At 42.4% G+C, this 21,828-nt stretch overlaps 2 protein-coding genes across 2 annotated transcripts; both read right to left on the minus strand.

Moving 5' to 3' along the window:
- Window positions 1-230: 230 nt before the first annotated feature.
- On the minus strand, window positions 231-9,436 carry LOC124289972 (baculoviral IAP repeat-containing protein 2-like). Its single transcript, XM_046726638.1, has 3 exons — window positions 9,228-9,436; window positions 3,456-4,328; window positions 231-1,844 (listed from the first exon to the last, which is right to left on the minus strand). Exons 1-3 carry the CDS (start codon window positions 9,415-9,417, stop codon window positions 772-774), a joined length of 2,136 nt encoding a protein of 711 aa, XP_046582594.1. The 5' UTR covers window positions 9,418-9,436; the 3' UTR covers window positions 231-771.
- A 5,501-nt stretch (window positions 9,437-14,937) lies between these two features.
- Window positions 14,938-20,786, minus strand: LOC124289649 (putative inhibitor of apoptosis). The gene is made up of 2 exons (XM_046726257.1): window positions 20,531-20,786; window positions 14,938-16,318 (listed from the first exon to the last, which is right to left on the minus strand). Exons 1-2 carry the CDS (start codon window positions 20,688-20,690, stop codon window positions 15,288-15,290), a joined length of 1,191 nt encoding a protein of 396 aa, XP_046582213.1. The 5' UTR covers window positions 20,691-20,786; the 3' UTR covers window positions 14,938-15,287.
- Between the last annotated feature and the right edge of the window lie 1,042 nt (window positions 20,787-21,828).

Below are 21,828 nucleotides of genomic sequence, written 5' to 3' on the forward strand. Positions count from 1 at the left end.
AATATTGTTGAGTGCGGCGTTAAACAACAGACAAGAAATTACCATAAATTAATAATTACTAGATAACGATCTCCTAAACCCAATAACTCTCACAAAAACACTAAATTCATCTTCACAAATGCCCCTTCAAGAATACTGTATGATACAAATGCAGAGGTTGCCGTGGTAACGACTGTTCCGCTTTCATATCGGATATCCATATCATGAGCACATAACTGCAAGTCACCAGGAAGTGTGACCGCATGATTTATTCAGTGAAAACATACAGTTTAAGCAATGTACGATTTAACTGATGAATCAGTAAATAACAATTGCAATGTCACTGCCTGAACAAATGTTAACATTATAATTATATACATAAAAATCCACTCCAGTTTATAACTGATAATGAATTTTTTGACAATAATTGTATTTGAATAATTAATCTTATAATGAGGTCTACATTAACCATAAATTCGAGAAATCCGATTGAAAAAACCCGTGTATGAGGTTATGACGAAACAAATTCAAATAAATAGAATCACGATATACTCTGAAATAATGTTTTCGTTCTTTTGAAATATATCATAAAGAGCATTATATAGATGAATAAACGAATAAACGTTTTCATGGCAGGGTTAAACTATAAAAGCTACCCAGGGATAACGGAAACACATTTGTATGACATTTTATACTCAATGACTTGCCAAGCAGCCCTATATTACCATAACAATGATCGTCCAGATATCCAAATACACGTTGTCGTGAAAACATTGTAGTTTACAACCTGGGCTACGTCATGAATACCTTCACTGTCCCAAGTATTGTCTTCTTGCACATGACGCATTCATTCACCTTAGGTGCACAAACAGAGCACGTGACCAGATGACCACAGAGAAGGAAGAGTTCACCGACAGCCTCGTTCTGGCATACCCTGCACACGCGTCTCATTTTCAGAAGCTTGTTCTCCTCAGCCAACCTCCGAGATGATCGTCTGATAGAAGGATCAGTGCGAGAAGTAGACGATGTTGTGGCTGGTTTTGTATCCGAGGATGTTGGCATTGGAAGAGGGGAAAGTGTGGTTTTCTTCCCTGTTCCTAGTTCTGAAATGGGAACATTGTCTCCAGAAGATGTGTCCTTTCCATCAGCTTGTGTCGATGGAGTAGATACAACCAACAACACAGCAGAAGTGAGGTCGTCTTTTGTTGTCTGACATATTAGGCAAGCTGTTTCAAATGCTCGTCCTTGGCTGGTTACACCAGTAGATGGCGTATCGTGTATGTGGTCTATAGCAATATGCGTGTCTTGGTTTGCACCAGGATCTGGATTCTGTTGGCCCGCGTCATTTGAGGGCTCACCTTCCACTGTCCTAGCAGCAACTCCAAGCTGGTTCAGGTCTGTCTTGTTGATGAACTGACAGTGTTCCGAGTATCTCTGATGTTCCGCCACAGGGTCATGTTCTTCCTCCCAGTCTCTCAGAGTTATCCCACACTGGAAACACGTGACCCGGTCAGCTGACCCGATGTAGAAGAAGCCCGCTGATGCCAGTTCCTCGGGAGTTTTGGGCACATATCTTCTCGGCCAATCAACGAAGGAGTCTAGCCGTGCCTGTAGAGCTTGGTACTTGGGATGTTTTTGAGGCGGAGTCTGTCCCAGCTTCCGGTACAAGGAGACGATGAAGGGGCAGTGAGTCCTCCTGGTGGCATGCTCGTGTAGAGCGTCATCTGTGTCCGTCCAGTTCAGGAGCTTCAGACCACAGAGTTCACGCTCAACCTTGTCTCCGATACCTAGATGGTGTACAGGCAATGACAAAAAATAATAAATAAAAGGATAAAGGCTGGGCAGTATATTTAACAGTACAAGTACTACAAGTAAAATACTTACCAATAACATACCCGTTTAATGCCAGATAAAAGCTCATAAGCTGACGTGTACCACTATATAAGGAGACCCACCAGCAGAGCAATTGTGCTAGCAAAGAAAACGAAACATATAAACCCGACGAACTTGCCATCAGGATGTCCTTACAATATTAATAAACGGAGCTGTTAGAATATTGCTCGACATGAAAGGAAAGTTGAATTTTTTTTTCACTTTTGTCATACATCCCTGTGGAGGTTCTCTGGTGTCACTCTTAATCTTTAAGCACAGATCTAAATATGAAAGAGTTGGGGCTGTCTCACTGTCTCCATGATTCAAGTTCAGGTGGGCAAGTCAGTGGAAGGGAATTGCCTATATGATGGTTAGTGAACGATATTAGATCGTCGATATACATAAAGCTTAAGTTAAACTTGGCCACGTACAATGTGACCCTTTGCTGCAATATATACTATGGGTGCGGACTGAAAATTATTTTCCGCTGTGATTTGCTTTGTTGTTTGCAATGGTACCTGATAACATTGATAAATGCTCACACCAGCGATCATCTGTTTTCTCTGCTTGACAGGCAATCGCAAACACTCGTACCATTACAAAATGGTGAAATTTCCCATCACTTAGCAGAGTCCAGGTATGCATTTAGCGTATATATTTTGGCGTTTTGTTTCTGTGACTTGGTTCTGATTTCCGTGGAGATGCCTGCCTGTCTGGAACATGCCTTCAGCAACTCGTGCTGGGACCCGTTCCTCAAAGCGATCGTAGCGCTAAGATGATCGTAACTCCCATACTTTAACATAGACTTACGACAGTCGTAGCTGTACGATCGCTTTGAGGAACGGGGCCCTGGTCGACAGAGGCGACTATCAGGCTCATTGAGTTGGTTGGTGGACTGTCAACCAACATATATTGGCCGAGAATCGATTAATTACAGCTGGAATACTGTGACGTTAAACACCATACAAACCAACCAACCAACCAACCAACATGTTTCCGTGTTAACGCTTCATGGATCCCTAAGATGTGTGAATCCAATCCTCTGGGTTCCTCTGTTCATCTAGAAGACGTCTCGAAGGCGATACGACTGATATAACTGATAATGAATTTTTGACAATAATTGTATTTGAATAATTAATCCTATAATGAGATCTACATTAACCATAAATTCGAGAAATCCGATTGAAAAAACCCGTGTATGAGGTTATGACGAAACAAATTCAAATAAATAGAATCACGATATACTCTGAAATAATGTTTTCATTCTTTTGGAATATATCATAAAGAGCATTATATAGATGAATAAACGAATAAACGTTTTCATGGCAGGGTTAAACTATAAAAGCTACCCAGGGAAAACGGAAACACATTTGTATGACATTTTATACTCAATGACTTGCCAAGCAGCCCTATATTACCATAACAATGATCGTCCAGATATCCAAATACACGTTATCATGAAAACATTGTAGTTTACAACCTGGGCTACGTCATGAATACCTTCACTGTCCCAAGTATTGTCTTCTTGCACATGACGCATTCATTCACCTTAGGTGCACAAACAGAGCACGTGACCAGATGACCACAGGGAAGGAAGAGTTCACCGACAGCCTCGTTCTGGCATACCCTGCACACGCGTCTCATTTTCAGAAGCTTGTTCTCAGCCAACCTCCGAGATGATCGAGTGATAGAAGGATCGGTGCGAGAAGTAGACGATGTTGTGGCTGGTTTTGTATCCGAGGATGTTGGCATTTGAAGAGGGGAAAGTGTGGTTTTCTTCCCTGTCCCTAGTTCTGAAAAGGGAACATTGTCTCCAGAAGATGTGTCCTTTCCATCAGCTTGTGTCGATGGAGTAGATACAACCAACAACACAGCAGAAGTGAGGTCGTCTTTTGTTGTCTGACATATTAGGCAAGCTGTTTCAAATGCTCGTCCTTGGCTGGTTACACCAGTAGATGGCGTATCGTGTATGTGGTCTATAGCAATATGCGTGTCTTGGTTTGCAACAGGATCTGGATTCTGTTGGCCCGCGTCATTTGAGGGCTCACATTCCACTGTCCTAGCAGCAACTCCAAGCTGGTTCAGGTCTGTCTTGTTGATGAACTGACAGTGTTCCGAGTATCTCTGATGTTCCGCCACAGGGTCATGTTCTTCCTCCCAGTCTCTCAGAGTTATCCCACACTGGAAACACGTGACCCGGTCAGCTGACCCGATGTAGAAGAAGCCCGCTGATGCCAGTTCCTGGGGAGTTTTGGGGACATATCTTCTCGGCCAATCAACGAAGGAATCTAGCCGTGCCTGTAGAGATTGGTACTTGGGATGTTTTGGAGGCGGAGTCCGTCCCAGCTTCCGGTACAAGGAGACGATGAAGGGGCAGTGAGTCCTCCTATTGGCATGTTCGTGTAGGGCGTCATCTGTGTCCGTCCAGTTGAGGAGCTTCAGACCACAGCGTTCACACTCAACCTTGTCTCCGATACCTAGATGGTGTACAGGCAATGACAGAAAATAATAAATGAAAGGATAAAGGCTACAAGTAAAATACTTATCAATAACATACCCGTTTAATGTCAGATAAAAGCTCATAAGCTGACGTGTACCACTATATAAGGAGACCCACCAGCAGAGCAATTGTGCTAGCAAAGAAAACGAAACATATAAACCCGACGAACTTGCCATCAGGATATCCTTACAATATTAATAAACGGAGCTGTTAGAATATTGCTCGACATGAAAGGAAAGTTGAATTTTTTTTCACTTTTGTCATACATCCCTGTGGAGGTTCTCTGGTGTCACTCTTAATCTTTAAGCACAGATCTAAATATGAAAGAGTTGGGCCTGTCTCACTGTCTCCATGATTCAAGTTCAGGTGGGCAAGTCAGTGGAAGGGAATTGCCTATATGATGGTTAGTGAACGATATTAGATCGTCGATATACATAAAGCTTAAGTTAAACTTGGCCACGTACAATGTGACCCTTTGCTGCAATATATACTATGGGTGCGGACTGAAAATTATTTTCCGCTGTGATTTGCTTTGTTGTTTGCAATGGTACCTGATAACATTGATAAATGCTCACACCAGCGATCATCTGTTTTCTCTGCTTGACAGGCAATCGCAAACACTCGTACCATTACAAAATGGTGAAATTTCCCATCACTTAGCAGAGTCCAGGTATGCATTTAGCGTATATATTTTGGCGTTTTGTTTCTGTGACTTGGTTCTGATTTCCGTGGAAATGCCTGCCTGTCTGGAACATGCCTTCAGCAACTCGTGCTGGGACCCGTTCCTCAAAGCGATCGTAGCGCTAAGATGATCGTAACTCCCATACTTTAACATAGACTTACGACAGTCGTAGCTGTACGATCGCTTTGAGGAACGGGGCCCTGGTCGACAGAGGCGACTATCAGGCTCATTGAGTTGGTTGGTGGACTGTCAACCAACATATATTGGCCAAGAATCGATTAATTACAGCTGGAATAATGTGACGTTAAACACCATACAAACCAACCAACCAACCAACATGTTTCCGTGTTAACGCTTCATGGATCCCTAAGATGTGTGAATCCAATCCTCTGGGTTCATCTGTTCATCTAGAAGACGTCTCGAAGGCGATACGACTGAAGGTGTATCTACACTCACATTTAAAATCTCGCGTTTACATTACTCGTTTATGTCTTGGCAATATTTAAGCAAGGTTTCAGAAATATTAGAAAGGGAATTACTCTTACCGTGGCAAAGCTGAAGAAGACTCGGTTTAGTTTCTGGTCCTTCAGCCCTACGTCTTTCTGTAGAATACATCTTTCATATCATTGTAAAATAAGACGGTTAACCACAAGGAGAGGAGCGGTAGATGATGCAATGGAATAGTGCTGATACCAGCTGTTTTGTAAACAGTGTGCGTATCCTGCCTCACTAGTGGTAACCATCACAAATGCATGCAAACTGGTCACTTGATAAAAACACGAGAACTGATGTTACAAATTTAAATAAGTAATTGTATCGGACACGAATTGTGTCACTGATACGTCAAATGTAGAAACGTTCACCATGTGTTTACCATAAATCTTCTGAAAGGGACCCGTGAAGATCCATATTAGAATTGGTCTTCAGTAACCCATGCTTGTCGTAAGAGGCGCCTAACGGGATCGGGTGGTCCGGCTCACTAACCTGGTTGACACATGTCATCGTGTCCCAACTGCGTAGATCAATGTTCATGCTGTTGATCACTGGATTGTCTGGTCCAGACTCGATTATTTACAGACCGCCATCATATAGCAGGAATATTGCTGTGTGCGGCGTTAAACATCTATTCAACCAACCAACCTTTTGAAAGCTCTGCTGACGCCTTGAATGTAAACCCAGCCCAAAAACATATGACCAAGAGTCGCAGGGACGTTATATGCAACCCTCGAGGAAACAGCATGCTCGATTGTGCTTCAAAAATGTTGAAATTTTTATTGGAGTTGCTAGAAAGGAGAAGTTGACTTGTGGTGAACTTGAATTATATGACATGTGTAACGTTATTCCATTGTTTCAGCATTTCACTATCTAAAACTATCCGAGAGTTACCAAAGTAACGGAAAGTATTTGTGTTACTGCGCGTGTTACCTGCTGTGTACACTTTAAAGGGGACAACATATGACAAGACGTCGCATAATGGCGCGTCTCACCGATCACTGTTTATAATCGCGATAATTGTGACATTTCTGCATTATGATGTAGTAAATGTATCAAGACACGTTTTACAAAGTCACATGAAATATGATTTAAGTAGAGGAATATCCTCTCCATTCCTCAAATATAGTGGACCTCGGCTGCATTACTTGTAAGGGGTGGAGAGGTACTCGGGTATTCCTCTCTACCCTATCCCTCTTTCCTAAAATCTTGAGGAGAATTTTCTGTCTCTCTCTCTTCGAGAAAAGATCCAAATGCAAACAAAACGAGTTCGCTGGCATCTTATATTTCTCATTCAGTTGTGTACACCAGAGGAAAAAAAATAGTCGGTCATTATTAACCGCTATGACGTCATTGGTATACCCCAAGCTCAAGTTTACATTCTTTGCCCGTTTGCCTTGTGTTAATGTGTCCGATCCGAGCAGAAAGTCGGATTCTTGTGGATAAAGAATCGGATCTACAATCGGGGCAACGATACCAGTGGAGCTAGACAGTTCATACGTAATAAATTCCTAGATGTATTTTTTAAACCAGTACATAATTTGAACGTTGGAAAACATTTGGCTTGTGTGAGCTCAAGCCCAACCAGTCACGCACCCACGCACGGGATGGCCTAAAAGTCGGGCCAAGAAAAGTCGGGCCGGGCCGGGCCACCGGGTAATACTAAAAATGGATTGCAGAATATTAAAACGAAACCTGCACATTTGGATCGACACACTTCCTGCCTTCACAAATGCATAGTTTGATTGAAAAGGTATAGTTAGTGGTGGAAAAACCCACACAACGACAATGACTACATACCGAGATTCCCGTAGAAAAGACACCGTCTTGTTGTTATGTGTTTTCCTTGATATATCTATGGGGGAAGGTTGCTTACTTCTCTCAGCTCGTGACATCCGGGGGTCCTGAGCAGGAAGTGACAGTGTTTTGACTGCTTTTCTTTCCTTAATTAAGATATTGGGGTTCCCTAATTAACCTTTATTGTCTCAGGCTGAATCAGCGCAGGATGTTTATGTTAAAAAGACGTGGATATCGGCGAGTGTCAATGGGCAAATACGACATGATTATGTATATTAAAAGACATGTTTGAAATCACAAAATTTTGTAATATGTTATAAAGGATCAAACAAAGTATGCATTCACAAACACAAAAATTCTTATGTGTTTTCATTGTAAATAATACCAGCCCAAATCAGATAGCCAGCGCGTATGCATATGCTGATATTTACTAATACACATGGAACACAAAATGGTATTATATCTACCTAAATACCACTTCATAAAGTAAAGTAAAAGTGAAGCCCCATTCTCTATCCATTCCCAACGATTTAGGAAAATAAACTCCTCGGAAAACAAAATCCGCAGTCAAAAGTGTTTAGTCTCTGTTCAGCCCGACTTGGCCCGTGCTGTCAAAAACACCTTAAACCTCACACATGAATCCCGATATCTGTCTATATCTCTAGAATAGAGTTATATCTACCTAAGTACGTCTTTATATAGCCTCAAGGCGTTGTATTTGAAGCAAACACCTTGCTTAAAGTGAAGCCCTATTTTCTATACATTCTCAACAACCACACAGTATCACAGTCATGCTTTCGGTCCGGCTTGGCCCGGGCTCTCAAGCGCACCTTAAACCCTTTAATTCCATAGATTATTATTATATCTACCTAAATATCAATGTGTGATGTTACAAAATGCCACATATAAAGAAAACTGCTTCGTTAAAGTTAGCCCTTTTGTCTCTCTATTCTCTCTCAATATAGTCTGAATCAAAAGTGTTAAGTCTCTGTTCGGCCGGTGGTAGGACAATAGGCCACCAAGGACATAACACCCTCAGACAAAACACCCCTAGGCTAAATGCCCCCATGACAAGAGCCCTCAATGGGTAGGACAAAAGGTCCTCAATGAAGAGATGTAATAGAATACCAACAAATCTTTTTTTCATTTCCACATGAATACAATATAATATAACATTAAATAGCATATGTAACCATGCCGTCATATGATTCCGTGGTACTAACGTTTCCGTGCTATTTTCTAATGACATAATTTCTCACGAGCCACTCGCCAAATCGCGCCACCTATCGATTGTTTACGTTCATCAGTTGATCGCATTGGCCCGGGCTCTCAAAAACAACTTAAACCCCACACATATGTCCTGATTTGTGTTTAATTCCATAGATTAGTATTATATCTACCTAAATATCACCGTATGATGGTACAAAATGCCACATGTAAAGATAACTGGTTCGTTAAAGTGAAGCCTTTTTGTCTCTCCATTCACAACATAGCCTCAATCAAAAGTGTTTAGTCGCTGTTCAGCCCGACTTGGCCCGGGCTCTCAAAACCAACTTAAACCTCACACATATATCCTGATATGTGTTTTAACACATAGATTAGTATTATATCTACCTAAATATCACTTCACAGAGCCTCAAAGCGTAGTATTTGAAGCAAACACCTTGCTGAAAGTGAAGCTCTCTTTTCTACATATTCTCAACAAAGACACTGTATCACAAGCGTTCGGTCCGGTTGGCCTGGACTCTCAAAAACACCAAAATTACCTTTACAAATCACAAATCTGTCTGTGTTATAACATACAAATAGAAAATTGATACACTCACTACGTCTTTAAGTATTGTCAACGTTATAAGGAGACAATACAGCTCAAACTGCCATTGCGTTAGATGTACTGATGAATATCTGTATAGATAAAGCCTGCTCTAGCCAATTGCAAGGTGTCTGGAGTCTTTCTTCCCGTCCACGCACTGTATGTCCGGAGACGACGCAGGAAGTCCCTGTCCCTGCAGCCTGTCCCGTCCCCATCACTCGGTGTCCAGCGGTCGGACAGTGTGACCACTGTGTTCGAGACGACCACTGATGCACGTTTCATGCTTCTCGTGTGTGCACGCATTGACAATCAACGATGAACTGAACTGGCACATAGATAGAGAATACTACACGAAGTCTCATTATACATTCATACATACGAAACGAGTGTCCTTCCTATGGTATCTGACCGAGCGAAAGCGAGGTCAGAAACCATAGGAAGGTCACGAGTTTCGTATAATTCGTATGTAATGAGACCAAGTGTGGTATTTTATTTATTACCCACGTCTTACATGCATTAAATTGACAAAATAGCGTATTTTTTTTATTGTTATGGTTTCAAACGGAAACCGGTTTCATAAAGAGGTTGCGGAAGAATTTTGTTCTGAAGTACAATTTTGCATGACGTCACACTGTACGTCACTACGAAATTCTCGCCTGTCCCCTTGGTAACCGACGTCACGATGCATGTCAGTTTTCATCGCCTCTCGTACAGACTCCTACAGTAAACTATTCCGTAGCACCCTGTTTCTTGGTTTGCAACTGCTTCACACGGCTAACATCACTGGTGGAAACATTGCGTTTATGTTTTTCGACGGATATAATGTCTCAGTTCGACTCACAATTAAACAGCGACACGGCAACGTTCACTCTCCTACCCAGAGTTCCATGCGGCAAGCCAGCATAGTACCTCTGCCACAGGCCAGAAAAATGTGACGATTCGTCACATCTTGCAATGTCCATTCAATATAATGTACAGATTTCTTTTACTCTTTTATTTTTGACGAGTCTACACATCTAACTAAACATATTTAATAGAATGGTTTAGTTTTACTGAGAAAATATCCAAAAACATGTAACACTATTTCGATTTGCGTAGCGATCCTTTGTTTACATAGGTTGCACGGCTCCACGTGCAGTCATCGAAGCCGACGGAGAGCAAACGATGCAGCCAGTTTGATATATAAATATGTACTGTCATAGACCTAACTGTCGCAGTTATGGAAGAATATATACTGAGTCAAAAAAGAAACTTCACAAAATGTAATTTGAAAAATAATGAATAATTTTTCTCTGATGATACATCTGTGTATCCGAAATGGGATCCCTATCTTTCGACTCTAGACAAACGTTAGCAAAACCCACTCAAACCCATCCATTCGTCGTGCAAATGACGTTAGTGCCAAATCAGGTTTTGCACGCGCAGTCGATCACGTGATCTTCGCATCGAAGTTTTCTTCATATGCACGTGTTTGCATTGGCCTCAAGAATTGAAAAAACACTTTTAAACCACAGTTCTAACGGTACTTGAAATGCCACGATTGTCAAATGTGCAACGTGAACGTGCCGTTGGCATGTTGCAAGCGGGAAGATCAGTTATTGACGTCGCAAGAGCAATGGGATGCAGCCGTCGTACTGTGTATGACCTGCGAGGTCGTCTACAACAAACTGGCACCACTTCTGATCGCCCAAGGTCGGGTCGTCCACGTGTGATGTCACGAGCAGAAGACCGTCAAATCGTCCTACGTCACCTACGTGACAGATTTCTGCCGGCTACACGAACCAGGGCTGAGATGTTTAGAGGTCGACTGTCCTCACAGACCATTCGAAATCGGTTGCGGGCTGCCAATCTCCATTCTCGACGTCCATATCGTGGGCCAATATTGACGCCGTTTCATCAACGTCAACGTCTGCTGTGGGCCCAACGGCACCTCCGATGGACCCAGAGAGACTGGAATCGAGTCGTCTTTAGCGATGAATCCAGGTTTACCCTCAGATTCGCGGACGGCAGGCATAGAGTCTGGAGACGACGTCGTGAACGGTATGCCCAATGTTGTGTACAGAAAGTCGACAGATTCGGGGGCGGAAGTTGCATGGTGTGGGGTGCTTTCTGTGGGAACAACCGTTCCCGACTTCTGGTCATCCGTGGAAACCTCACAGCTGCTGCTTACCGCGAACAGGTGCTCACCCCTGAACTCGTTCCTTTCATGGCGGCTCATGGCCCAGGTCTACAGTTCCAGCATGATAATGTCCATCGAGGTCCCCTGACCTTAATCCAATAGAGCACGTTTGGGATGCACTTGGGAGAAGGCTTCGTGGTCTTAGGAACCAACCTCAGAATTTGCAGGAACTTGGCGCTGCCTTGCAATAGCAATGGCGCAGAATCCCCAACCACGTGTTCACAAGCATCAGGCAGTCGACGAGGAGACGTTGTTTGGCAGTGGTGAATGCGCGGGGCGGCCATACACGATATTGAACTAAAAAAATATATATTCTCAGAGACTAAGCGTGCACTGTCTAGCACGACCCCCCATCTTTTATTCAGCCACTGGTGACCGCTTTTAATGATGCACGTGTTGTTGACAGGAGTTTGTTTACATGGCATGAATGATATGAACACGAAGAACATGCATATTGCTATTAGTGGCGATGAATTTCATTACATTTTTCTCTGCCCTTTCAAAAATCATCGGAAAGCTTATATCCCAAACGATTATGTTAAAAAACCCAATGCGGTAAGATTTCACGAATTTTTAACTGTCATTAATGTTTAAGAAACAAACGTGTATAGTTTGTACTATCATGAAAACTGTATAATCCAACCATCCAATGTTTTAATTAACTGAATATTTGTACCTCTTATGTAGAGTATCCAGGCAGTGTGCGAAATAGCCACTGACCCGCTAGCCCGTGGCTGGTAAAAATCCAGTCGGGCCAGTGACTGTTGAGATTTACTGGCCCAACTGGCTATAGTGAATTTTCAAGGGGCCATTTTGTAAATATATCACTCTCTCCGACTTGTTAAGTTATAATACACTCTTAAGTCATGCATAATTATGATAAAATGTTCATCAAATTAGTAACTGAATGATGAAACCCGTGTCTACATTCAAAGGTCGGGCTTGTGAATTGTGTGGGCTAGTAACTTTCAGGCATCGCTAGCCCGACTGGCTAGCACAATTTGGAAACTATTTTGCACACTGTACCCAGGCCTGAGCGTAATAAATGTTCTGTTCTGTTCTGTAGCAATTTCTTTTATACATGTATATGATTGTGGTAAGAATGAGGAGACTACTCCGTCTCCTAGACCACAGATACAGTTTGTCCAACTGATGTCCATGGGTTATTGTGCAAGTCTCGTCTTCTCAACTCTGTTCAGGGACCCGTTCCTCAAGGCGATCGTAGCGCTACGACAGTCGTAAGTCTATATTAAAGTATAGGAGTTACGATCAACTTAGCGCTACGATCGCCTTGAGGAACGGGGCCCTGGACTCCATTTGGATTGTACTTTCAGAGGTAAATATACTTTCAAATTCGGTAACTCTGGGACTAAACATTTGTCTAGTTTATCTGGCTTTTTTCTTTGTTGTTAAGTGACGCACAGCCATATGGAGGCGGTCTCTAAATAATCGAGTCATGACCAGATAATCCAGTGATTAACAGCATGAGCATCGATCTACGCAGTGGGAATACGATATGAGTCAACCCGTTCCCGTTTCGACAAGCAAGGGTTGCTGAAGACCAATTCTAACCCGGATCTTAACGGGACGTTTGTCTAATGAAACCCACGAAGCGGACATATACTTCCCATAGGTCATACTTGCGAATTAATGTCAATGAGGTGACAGTAAACACGTTTTAGTGACACACGCACATGCCTAGCTGGACGTGGTGTACAGCAGGGAGTAGGGGTAACTGACGTGCAGGGCACATCGTGCGCTCGATAACCCGGAAGGTGGACATCCGTGTCGTGGAAGTACAACGTAATACAATAATACAATTTGTAAGACGTGGGTTTATTCCAGAGTACAACGTTTTAGCTCCAACACATCCTTCCATGAAACGAAGTGAACCGTTTATAAAAGGAAAACCACCGAGAACCGATAAAGTATCAGGCAATAACGATGGACGCCGGCGGACTGTGGATGTTTGTAATGATAAATATGTGACTGTTTACGACAACAGGATGTGGCATTGTGACGTGTCTGAGTGTTGATCAACAACCGTTTAAAGTACCGAGTGACCCTTTCTGGCTACTGTTTACATCCCATCTGCCTATTCCAGATTTACTGGGGATTTATTTTACAGTTTAATATATGTATATTACAATTTCGTATTACGAGCTATAATTTTATACAATCTGTAATTATAATAGTATTTCCTATTTCTTAGATTGTTACAGTAATGTCCACGACCCTCTTCTGATTGTAATTTAAAAAAAGTTAGAATGTAATGTAATGCTACCATTGGAAACGATAAAATAACTGGCGAAACCACAGAATTAGAGGCAAAAACTAAAGGTTAAAGGGATACATGAGGAACGTGATTTTGTTGGTTGTATAACGAAACACTCAACAATATTCCAGTTATGTGACGGTGATCTGGATGTACCAGCATGACATCATGCAATAACCAAGCCTGACCATCCGATCGCGTTAGTTGCCTCTCATGGCAAGCATCAGTTGTTAAAGATGAATTCATTAACGGATGTTCACGGGTCTGGTGATAGTGACGTCACAAGAAAGAACGCTACGTTCTGCACGTGCAGGACATGGCGACCAGGAATTTTCTGTCCAGGCTATTCTACACCAAATTAGTGCCGAATGCAGATTGAGTGCTGATTCAGAAATGTGACACCTCAGATTGGATGAGTTTGTGCAAGATCTTTGCGTCTTCTTAAATAAAATTATACATATATCTATCCAGTAATTAAACCTGACCAAACCATTGATGAATTGTACATTAAACTCAAACGGCTCTATCTTTGTATACCGGTGCCATTAGACTTGTTGGAGAACTTACCATAGTGGAACCTAACGTACATATATTACTGAACAGTTACGTCTATATAAGGGACCGTTCATAATATATGGCTAAGGGGTTGATGATGACATAAAGGGGGGACGCCCATTTTGTTCTCGGGAGGTAGGGGGATGTCATAAACTTGTACACAGGTACTCGGTGCCGGGGGGCTCAGCAATTTTGCACATAAAAATCTGAAAAGATTATGCTTAAAAATTAAGGGGGGGGGGTAATTGATTGTCTACATGACATGCAGGGGGGTCACTTCCTTTGTACATAAACTTGGGGCGGGGGCATTCACATTGTACTTGCATCTCCTTAAAAATCACCACCCCTTCCCCCATCCCAAGCCATAAATTATGAACGGTCCCTAATCTGAATATTACCAAAAGAGGCGTAAAACTTCAGTGACTCAACTTCCTGAATCGTCCTGATTATGATGCTTGATTTGACAGTTCCATACCTCAGTAGTTCCTCCAAACTAGTACCTGGCTTTCTTCCATTTTTCAGATGCCAGACGTAAGCAACCCATGCCCATATGCCCCGTTCGTCGCACGGTTTTACTATCTCTTTGTGCTCTCCTTCCGTTTTAAATCTTACACAACGTGGGCACACTATCACCACTGATAGTATATTTTGCACAAATGAACCATCCTCGATTATGTAGGGCTCTATATAACTATAAAAGATTTCTAACTTACTCCGCTGAGCCAATAGCAGTGATGACGAGTGGGTCTCACTCCTAAAATCGTCACTGTGAAAGAAATGAAAACTATTGTAGTATTTTCAACATGTGTTTATTGCATTGGATATTCAATGCCCACTTGTAGATAAAAACATATGAAACAGCTGTAAACATGCAATAAATAAATAAATAAATACAAGAACAGATTGTATAATAATACAAGAATAGATAACAACGTGTTTCAGTAAAATGAAAGCAAATTGAGGGGGTGATAGGAAGCTGGACACACCTCATCATGTCAATATAAATATACACGTGTCCAGTCCTTTGGCACGATCTCACATGTTGACCTCGACAATGACCGAATTGTTGTTGCAAATACATAATAACAATGTGTTATTTGATTTACATTTTCTCTCAGTTTACATTTTGTTTTACACCCTGTGTTATGGCAAAAACACCTTCACCGTTCCAAGTATCGTTTTTCTACACACACAACATTCAGTGACTTTAGGTGCACAATTAGAGCATGTGACCAGATGACCACAGGGTAGGAACAGTTCACTGACAATCTCAGTCTTGCATATCTTGCACGTCCGTCTCTCTCTCAGACGTTTGTTCTGCTCAGCTAATGACTGAGAAGAAGGAACTATTGTGTCTTCAGTTGATGTTTGGACTGGGTTTGTGTCTGAAGAGGATGGTGTTGTAGGAGGGGAAGATGTGTTAATGCTTCTTGTCGTTTGTTCTGAGGTAGGGACACTGCGTTCTGACGAAGGGTTCTGTCCTTCAGCTTGTATCGATGGTGCTGCTGAAGACGTCGAGTCATCTGACGTCTGACTTGTTATGGTATTGGCTGATTTAAAACTATCTTGGTATGTGGCTCCAGTAGTTGCTATGCAACGTTTGTGGTCTGCCACAGTGACGTCTTGGCTTGCACCTGAAGGTTCACCTGGGTTCTGTCTGACCACCTGATTTGTCAGAGAACCTCTTGATGGTTGTTTATTCTTTCCTTCCTCCGTCCTCACTCCATCTTGGTCATTTGCTACCGTGGAACCCGTCCTTGTGGCAACTCCAAGCTGGTTCAGGTCTGTCTTGTTGATGAACTGACAGTGTTCCGAGTATCTCTGATGTTCCGCCACAGGGTCATGTTCTTCCTCCCAGTCTCTCAGAGTTATCCCACACTGGAAACACGTGACCCGGTCAGCTGACCCGATGTAGAAGAAGCCCGCTGATGCCAGTTCCTCAGGAGTTTTGGGCACATATCTTCTCGGCCAATCAACGAAGGAGTCTAGCCGTGCCTGTAGAGATTGGTACTTGGGATGTTTTGGAGGCGGAGTCTGTCCCAGCTTCCGGTACAAGGAGACGATGAAGGGGCAGTGAGTCCTCCTAAAGGCATGTTCGTGTAGAGCGTCATCTGTGTCCGTCCAGTTGAGGAGCTTCAGACCACAGCGTTCACACTCAACCTTGTCTCCGATACCTAGAACATCGTACGTAAGACTCAAATTAAGGAAATAGATGGAAAACATCTGGAGGCAATATTCATAACTGGAAAGATACATACATACATGTATAACGGTCTTGCAGGAGAGTCGTTCTTCAGGCCCTCGAGAATGTCTAGTGTGAGAACATGTTATTTTTTGGGTACGTTAAACGCAATGTTATAGTCTAGTATCAACCGTGTGGATAATAATTTTAAGCTAAAACAAATCGTCAATATCAGATTAACATACCTTTCGCCTTTATTGACAGTTCTTCCACGTCATCCCGTCTTCCCAGAAACAATCTTCTCCCGGCTTAGAGTTAATGTTATCTGATTGTTAAGGTCATTGGTAAGCTGATGTACGTGACAATGACATATATGTATAGGTTAGAAGACGAGGACGCGTTCTGTAACCATGGATTAAGGCGGTTAGAGCCCTAGGCGCGGAACGCGTCCGAGTCTTCTAACCTACTTAGAGCATGCACACAAATACTGCTTTTGATAAAATAAAAGAATAATATTTATTTGGTACGCGTCTGTAATTTAATGGATGGTCTATAGTTTTTTAAGCGCAAGCAAGGTTGTGGTACGGTCGACTTATGTCATGAACGGCACGTGCAGTCGCTATCGTCGTTAAATCAACGCTAATATGTCTTTACCAGTTATCGAAGGTCGTCTTGAGAAAGCGGCCCGATGCTCTTTGATTAATCAGCTTCAGGGGTACATAGGATTCCATTCCGGGCCCCCATCAAGGATAGTTAATGAACCGAGGACGTAAAGCACGTGCTTTTCGAAAATCTCACCTTTACAAACGCATGGTCTCCGCGCACATGTCTCTTCATTACGCAGCAGGTATGAGTGGCGACAGCGACGATACGTTGATTCTAGCTTCACAGTGTGAGTTTTTGACAATAAGTGAAAACTCTGAAGATGATGAAATTCTATGCACAGCACTGGAAACTGCGGAGGAAAGGGATCTTCTTCAGCAACATTACAGCGATATTAGCGACGTGGAGGAAGAAGTCCACGTGAGTGAGAATGTGTTTGGCGGCGGTAGTGGGAAGCATAGTGATCATGAAAGATTTTCTGTACCGTTGTTGGATTCTGAAATTGCAGGATTATGCGAGACAAGTGTGCCTCAAAATACCAAACAGAATTTACGTTGGGCCTGTGGTCTTTTTGAAACTTACGTAATCAGATTTTTACGAGGGGGAACATCCGGACAGCGTTTAAGTTTAATAGCTCACGAACTCGAGGATCTGAACGATCTGAACATCGGAATACCGCTGTGAGAGAGTACAAGCGAGTTAGTACAGCTCAGGAGAAAGAACTGAGCAACGTGATCCAAGATGGCGGTGAACTCCCTAAGAGACGACGAACTGCTGACTCCAGTGTCGACGTAGCTACCACTACCACGCCCGCAGTCTCGCAAAGTGTGACGGACGATCGCGTCGCGATTTCAGTGTCTGTTGTCATTAAAAAGTAATAAAAAGTAATTATAGTCGAAATTGTTCTTTTCATTTGAGAAAGTAGTTCCGTCCGGGTTGTAACCGCCACATCGGATGGTTATAGTATGGTCGAAGACACAGGAAGCATACTCTAAATACGGTTACATGGTTAAAAAAACGTATCTTATAGTAAATTTAAAGACTGATAGCAATAAATTTAATTGTTGAATCTATACACCTGGAAAAAAGTATCGCAACACCAGAATCAATTGCCAAAATATGAAATATTGTTACACAGACTGATGCACGGTTTATAGATATGATATTGTTGGTGTATATGCCTCCCCCTACATGATCATAATGGATGTTCGCGCTGCACGTGCTGCAGCTGCAACCTGTTGAATACGTGCACTCTTGTTGTTCTGAAAAGCAAGTTTGCGCCATTCATCATTACAACGTGTTATCACACCAAAGCACTGAAGCAGACAATAACTGATGAAATGGGTCCCCCTCAGTTGTCAAATGCTAAAAGATGGCAGATAATTGGCATGAGAAATGCTGGAATGTCTTTGAGACAGATTGCTGTCCAAGTTGGTCATCATCCTTCCACAATCAATAGGTTGGTACCAACACACCAACAAACAGCAGATGTAAGGGACAGGCAACGTTCAGGTAGAACCCGGTGCACATCTGCAAGAGAAGACGCAGTTCTGATGAGACATGTACGCCGTAATCCAGGGTCTGGTTACCCAATCGGCAAGTTTTCCACGGGGCGTTCAGAAACCGGTTGAAAGCTGCGGGATATCGTGCTAGACGTCCAATAAGATGACCCCTGTTAACAGATGGACGCAAAGCCGCGCGTTTAGCTTGGTGTAGAGCACGTTGTGGCTGAACCTGGCATCCAGAAGAAAGGTTCACTGGTCTGATGAAAGTCGTTTTCTTCCGTACATGGTCGATGGCAGAGCACATGTATGGCGTCGTAGAAACACAGCATATGCACAGAGGAACATTCTGGAGCAGGTTCCATATGTTGGCGGGTCGATTATGGTGTGAGGTTGTCTGTCTTACGACTGTAAGCTTCAGCTTGTCTCTGTGAGGGGTAATCTTACTGGCCAAAGATATCAGAGGGAGATCTTGGAGAGGGTTGTTGTGCCACACTTTGACAATCACCCTATTTTCACAAGGCCAGTGTACATAAATGACAACGCCAGGCCCCACAGAAGTCGGGCAGTGACGAATTACTTACTCCAGGAAGCAATCACAACGTTACCATGGCCAGCACGAAGTCCAGATCTCAATCCAATTGAGCATGTTAGGGACATTTTAGGACGCCTTCTGCGTGAGAGGGTTCCACGAGTACAGAATCTTGCAGACTTGGAACTTAATCTCCACCAGGAGTGGAATAGGCTACCTCGATGACAGATACAGCGTCTGGTGCACTCTGTGAGAGAGCGTCTTCAATCGGTCATCCCGGCGGGGGGTGGATGCACTCGATACTGACATTATCACCTGTTTTGGTAAATTTCCTAGGATGAGATATGCATTCCACGTGTGTGAACCAACGTATTGTCTTACTAACCCCATACTTTTCCAGTGTACGTTTCACCTCAATTTGCACAAGTATTTGTAACAGTAATTACATCATTGAAGTCAAACTCAACTGGACATCAGTGTCGTCATTTCTATTCAAATACACACTGTTTTAACAATGCATTACCATTTGCATCAATTGGCAGCATTGTGTATCCATACTATGCAGTGAAATGTCATTGCTCATAAAAAAACAAGGGGCTGCAATACTTTTTTCCAGGTGTGCACTCTTTCGAGGCGGTTTTAAAAAAAGACATCACTGCAATGGAAGATAATGCTATAAAAAGGTATTCTGGGCGGTCATGTGACAGGAAATGACGTGGCTTTTGTAGAACTGTCAAAGGTCGCATGTTGTTGTATACACTTAATGCACGGATGATACGTTCATCTAGAGAAAAAAGTGACGTAAATAGATATAAAAAACAATTTACACAAACTTTGAACTAATGTTAACTTGTTGAACATTCATGTCACCAAACCAACGTGGTTACGTGCATGCAAACATGTATATCACATTTTGAGTTCGGATTGGTAGAAAAGTGATCAGCACTGTTTGGCGTCGACTGACCGAGGATCATAATCGGGTCGGATCTTAGATTCGAACACACGACCACCGTCCTCTGAACAAATAGACACAATCACTCGGCCACCCGTATCTCTCGTTAGTCAGTTTAACGCTATTAATGATCACCCAATCCACAGTACTGTCACACAGAATGAGATTTCTCCATGGGATGGATACACTGATAACGAATTTCTAGGTATAATTTTCATGTCATATGTCCCGAACTATAATCGTTCTGTACAAGAGAGCAGTTTGGGGCATAATAAAACATTATGATTGTTTCAAGTGCCTGAAGAAAATATGCTGTTTCTCGTATAACCCCGATCATTATAATTCTCTGAATGGATCGATGCTCATGCTGTTGATCACAGGAATGTCTGGTCCAGTCTGGATTACAAGTATTTACAGACCGCCGCCACATAGCTGGAATATGGAGTGCGGCGTCTAACAATTAACAAACAAACAACACAAACAATAAAATTCTTCATCTCTCTATCAGAAAAATATACATTTAATTTCAAATGATAGTGCTATGTGCAGGAATAACGAGAAACAATGAGATATTTTATTCAGGCGTGTGGTTAAGAAAACTCAGTTCACATGTACCTGTAAAGCTGAATCCTGCCCTCGCTAAAATATGTCTGTCTTTCTTTCCCGCCCATCTATCGTCATATGTCCCGAGGCGTCGCGTGAAGCTGTCGCTCTCCCAGCTTGTACCGCCCCCCTCACGCGCTAACCCCATCACGCAGGTGTCTGTAAGATCCATTGAACTGTCAGTGCTGGCCGGAGTAGCTGTTGGCGTACTGTCGCTAATACGCTTTAACCGTTCTGATGATGTCACGTTCTTTACGTGTTTTGATATACCCAGTGAATCTCTTCGGGAAACTTCGAGCGTAATATAGACAACCAATGGAACGAGATACGTTTCAGTCAAGGTTTCCCTTCGAGAAACCTCGAGCTAAATATAGATAACCAATGGAAAAAAGATGACGTCACATGTTGTGTTGATGCAGATTATGGAAATGTTTACGGGAGAGTGGGGAAAGTTTCATTTGTGAAGTATATGTTAAAATACAATGTGAAAAGACATCAGTAATATTCAGTGGGTTTTTGCAGCAGATTTTACAATACGAAAGATCAAATAGTCCAAATTTGAAGTCGTTGAACGAATACAGGAGTACTTTCAAGGCACAACGCGAGGGTACTCGAAGGCATATTTATAGAATTGACCTACTTACGTCATATCACTGCTCAGTGTCGAAATGGGAGGACGACGGCGGTGCAGTAAAACGGAATTCTTGTAGTTTTCCTCATCGACATTGCAGGAGAGACGAATCACTGGAATTATAGTATATTTTTTGCTGTTGACACAGAAAGGTGAAACCACGCTAAACCCAGCTCATGAGGGTGAGACGAGTCTATACTGAAATATCCCAGGAATTTCACTCACTCACTCCAGGTAAACTTGTACAGTGGGTAATTTCTTACACTGTCATAGTATCAGTTATTTCGACATGTATTTTTAGTTTGTCATTGTTACTCAGCATTGGAATAATTCTACTTCTGTGTAGAGAAATAAGTTCGTTGTGAAATAGTTCAGTAAATATTCTACAGTTAACGATTTTATCATTCGGAGTAAGCACATTGATTCCATCAGAAATGTCAGTCTATATCATGTAATAATGAAAATATTCACTCGACTGTAGATATCATATAACATACGCATGATCATACTTTATTATATATTTTGGGAAGGGAGTTCTTGTACAGAGTAAAACATCATGTCTTTCTGTGTGCCAGTATTGGAGTTATTGCTGAATCAGTATATTGTTTATCTATTGTCTGCAACCATTTCAGTGTATTTTCTTCAAATGAGGATATTTCAATTACCTTCATTACCTGGA

Source organism: Haliotis rubra, unplaced genomic scaffold (assembly GCF_003918875.1).
Source record: "Haliotis rubra isolate DU_JTF1 unplaced genomic scaffold, ASM391887v1 Scf112, whole genome shotgun sequence".
NCBI classification, from domain to species: domain Eukaryota; kingdom Metazoa; phylum Mollusca; class Gastropoda; order Lepetellida; family Haliotidae; genus Haliotis; species Haliotis rubra.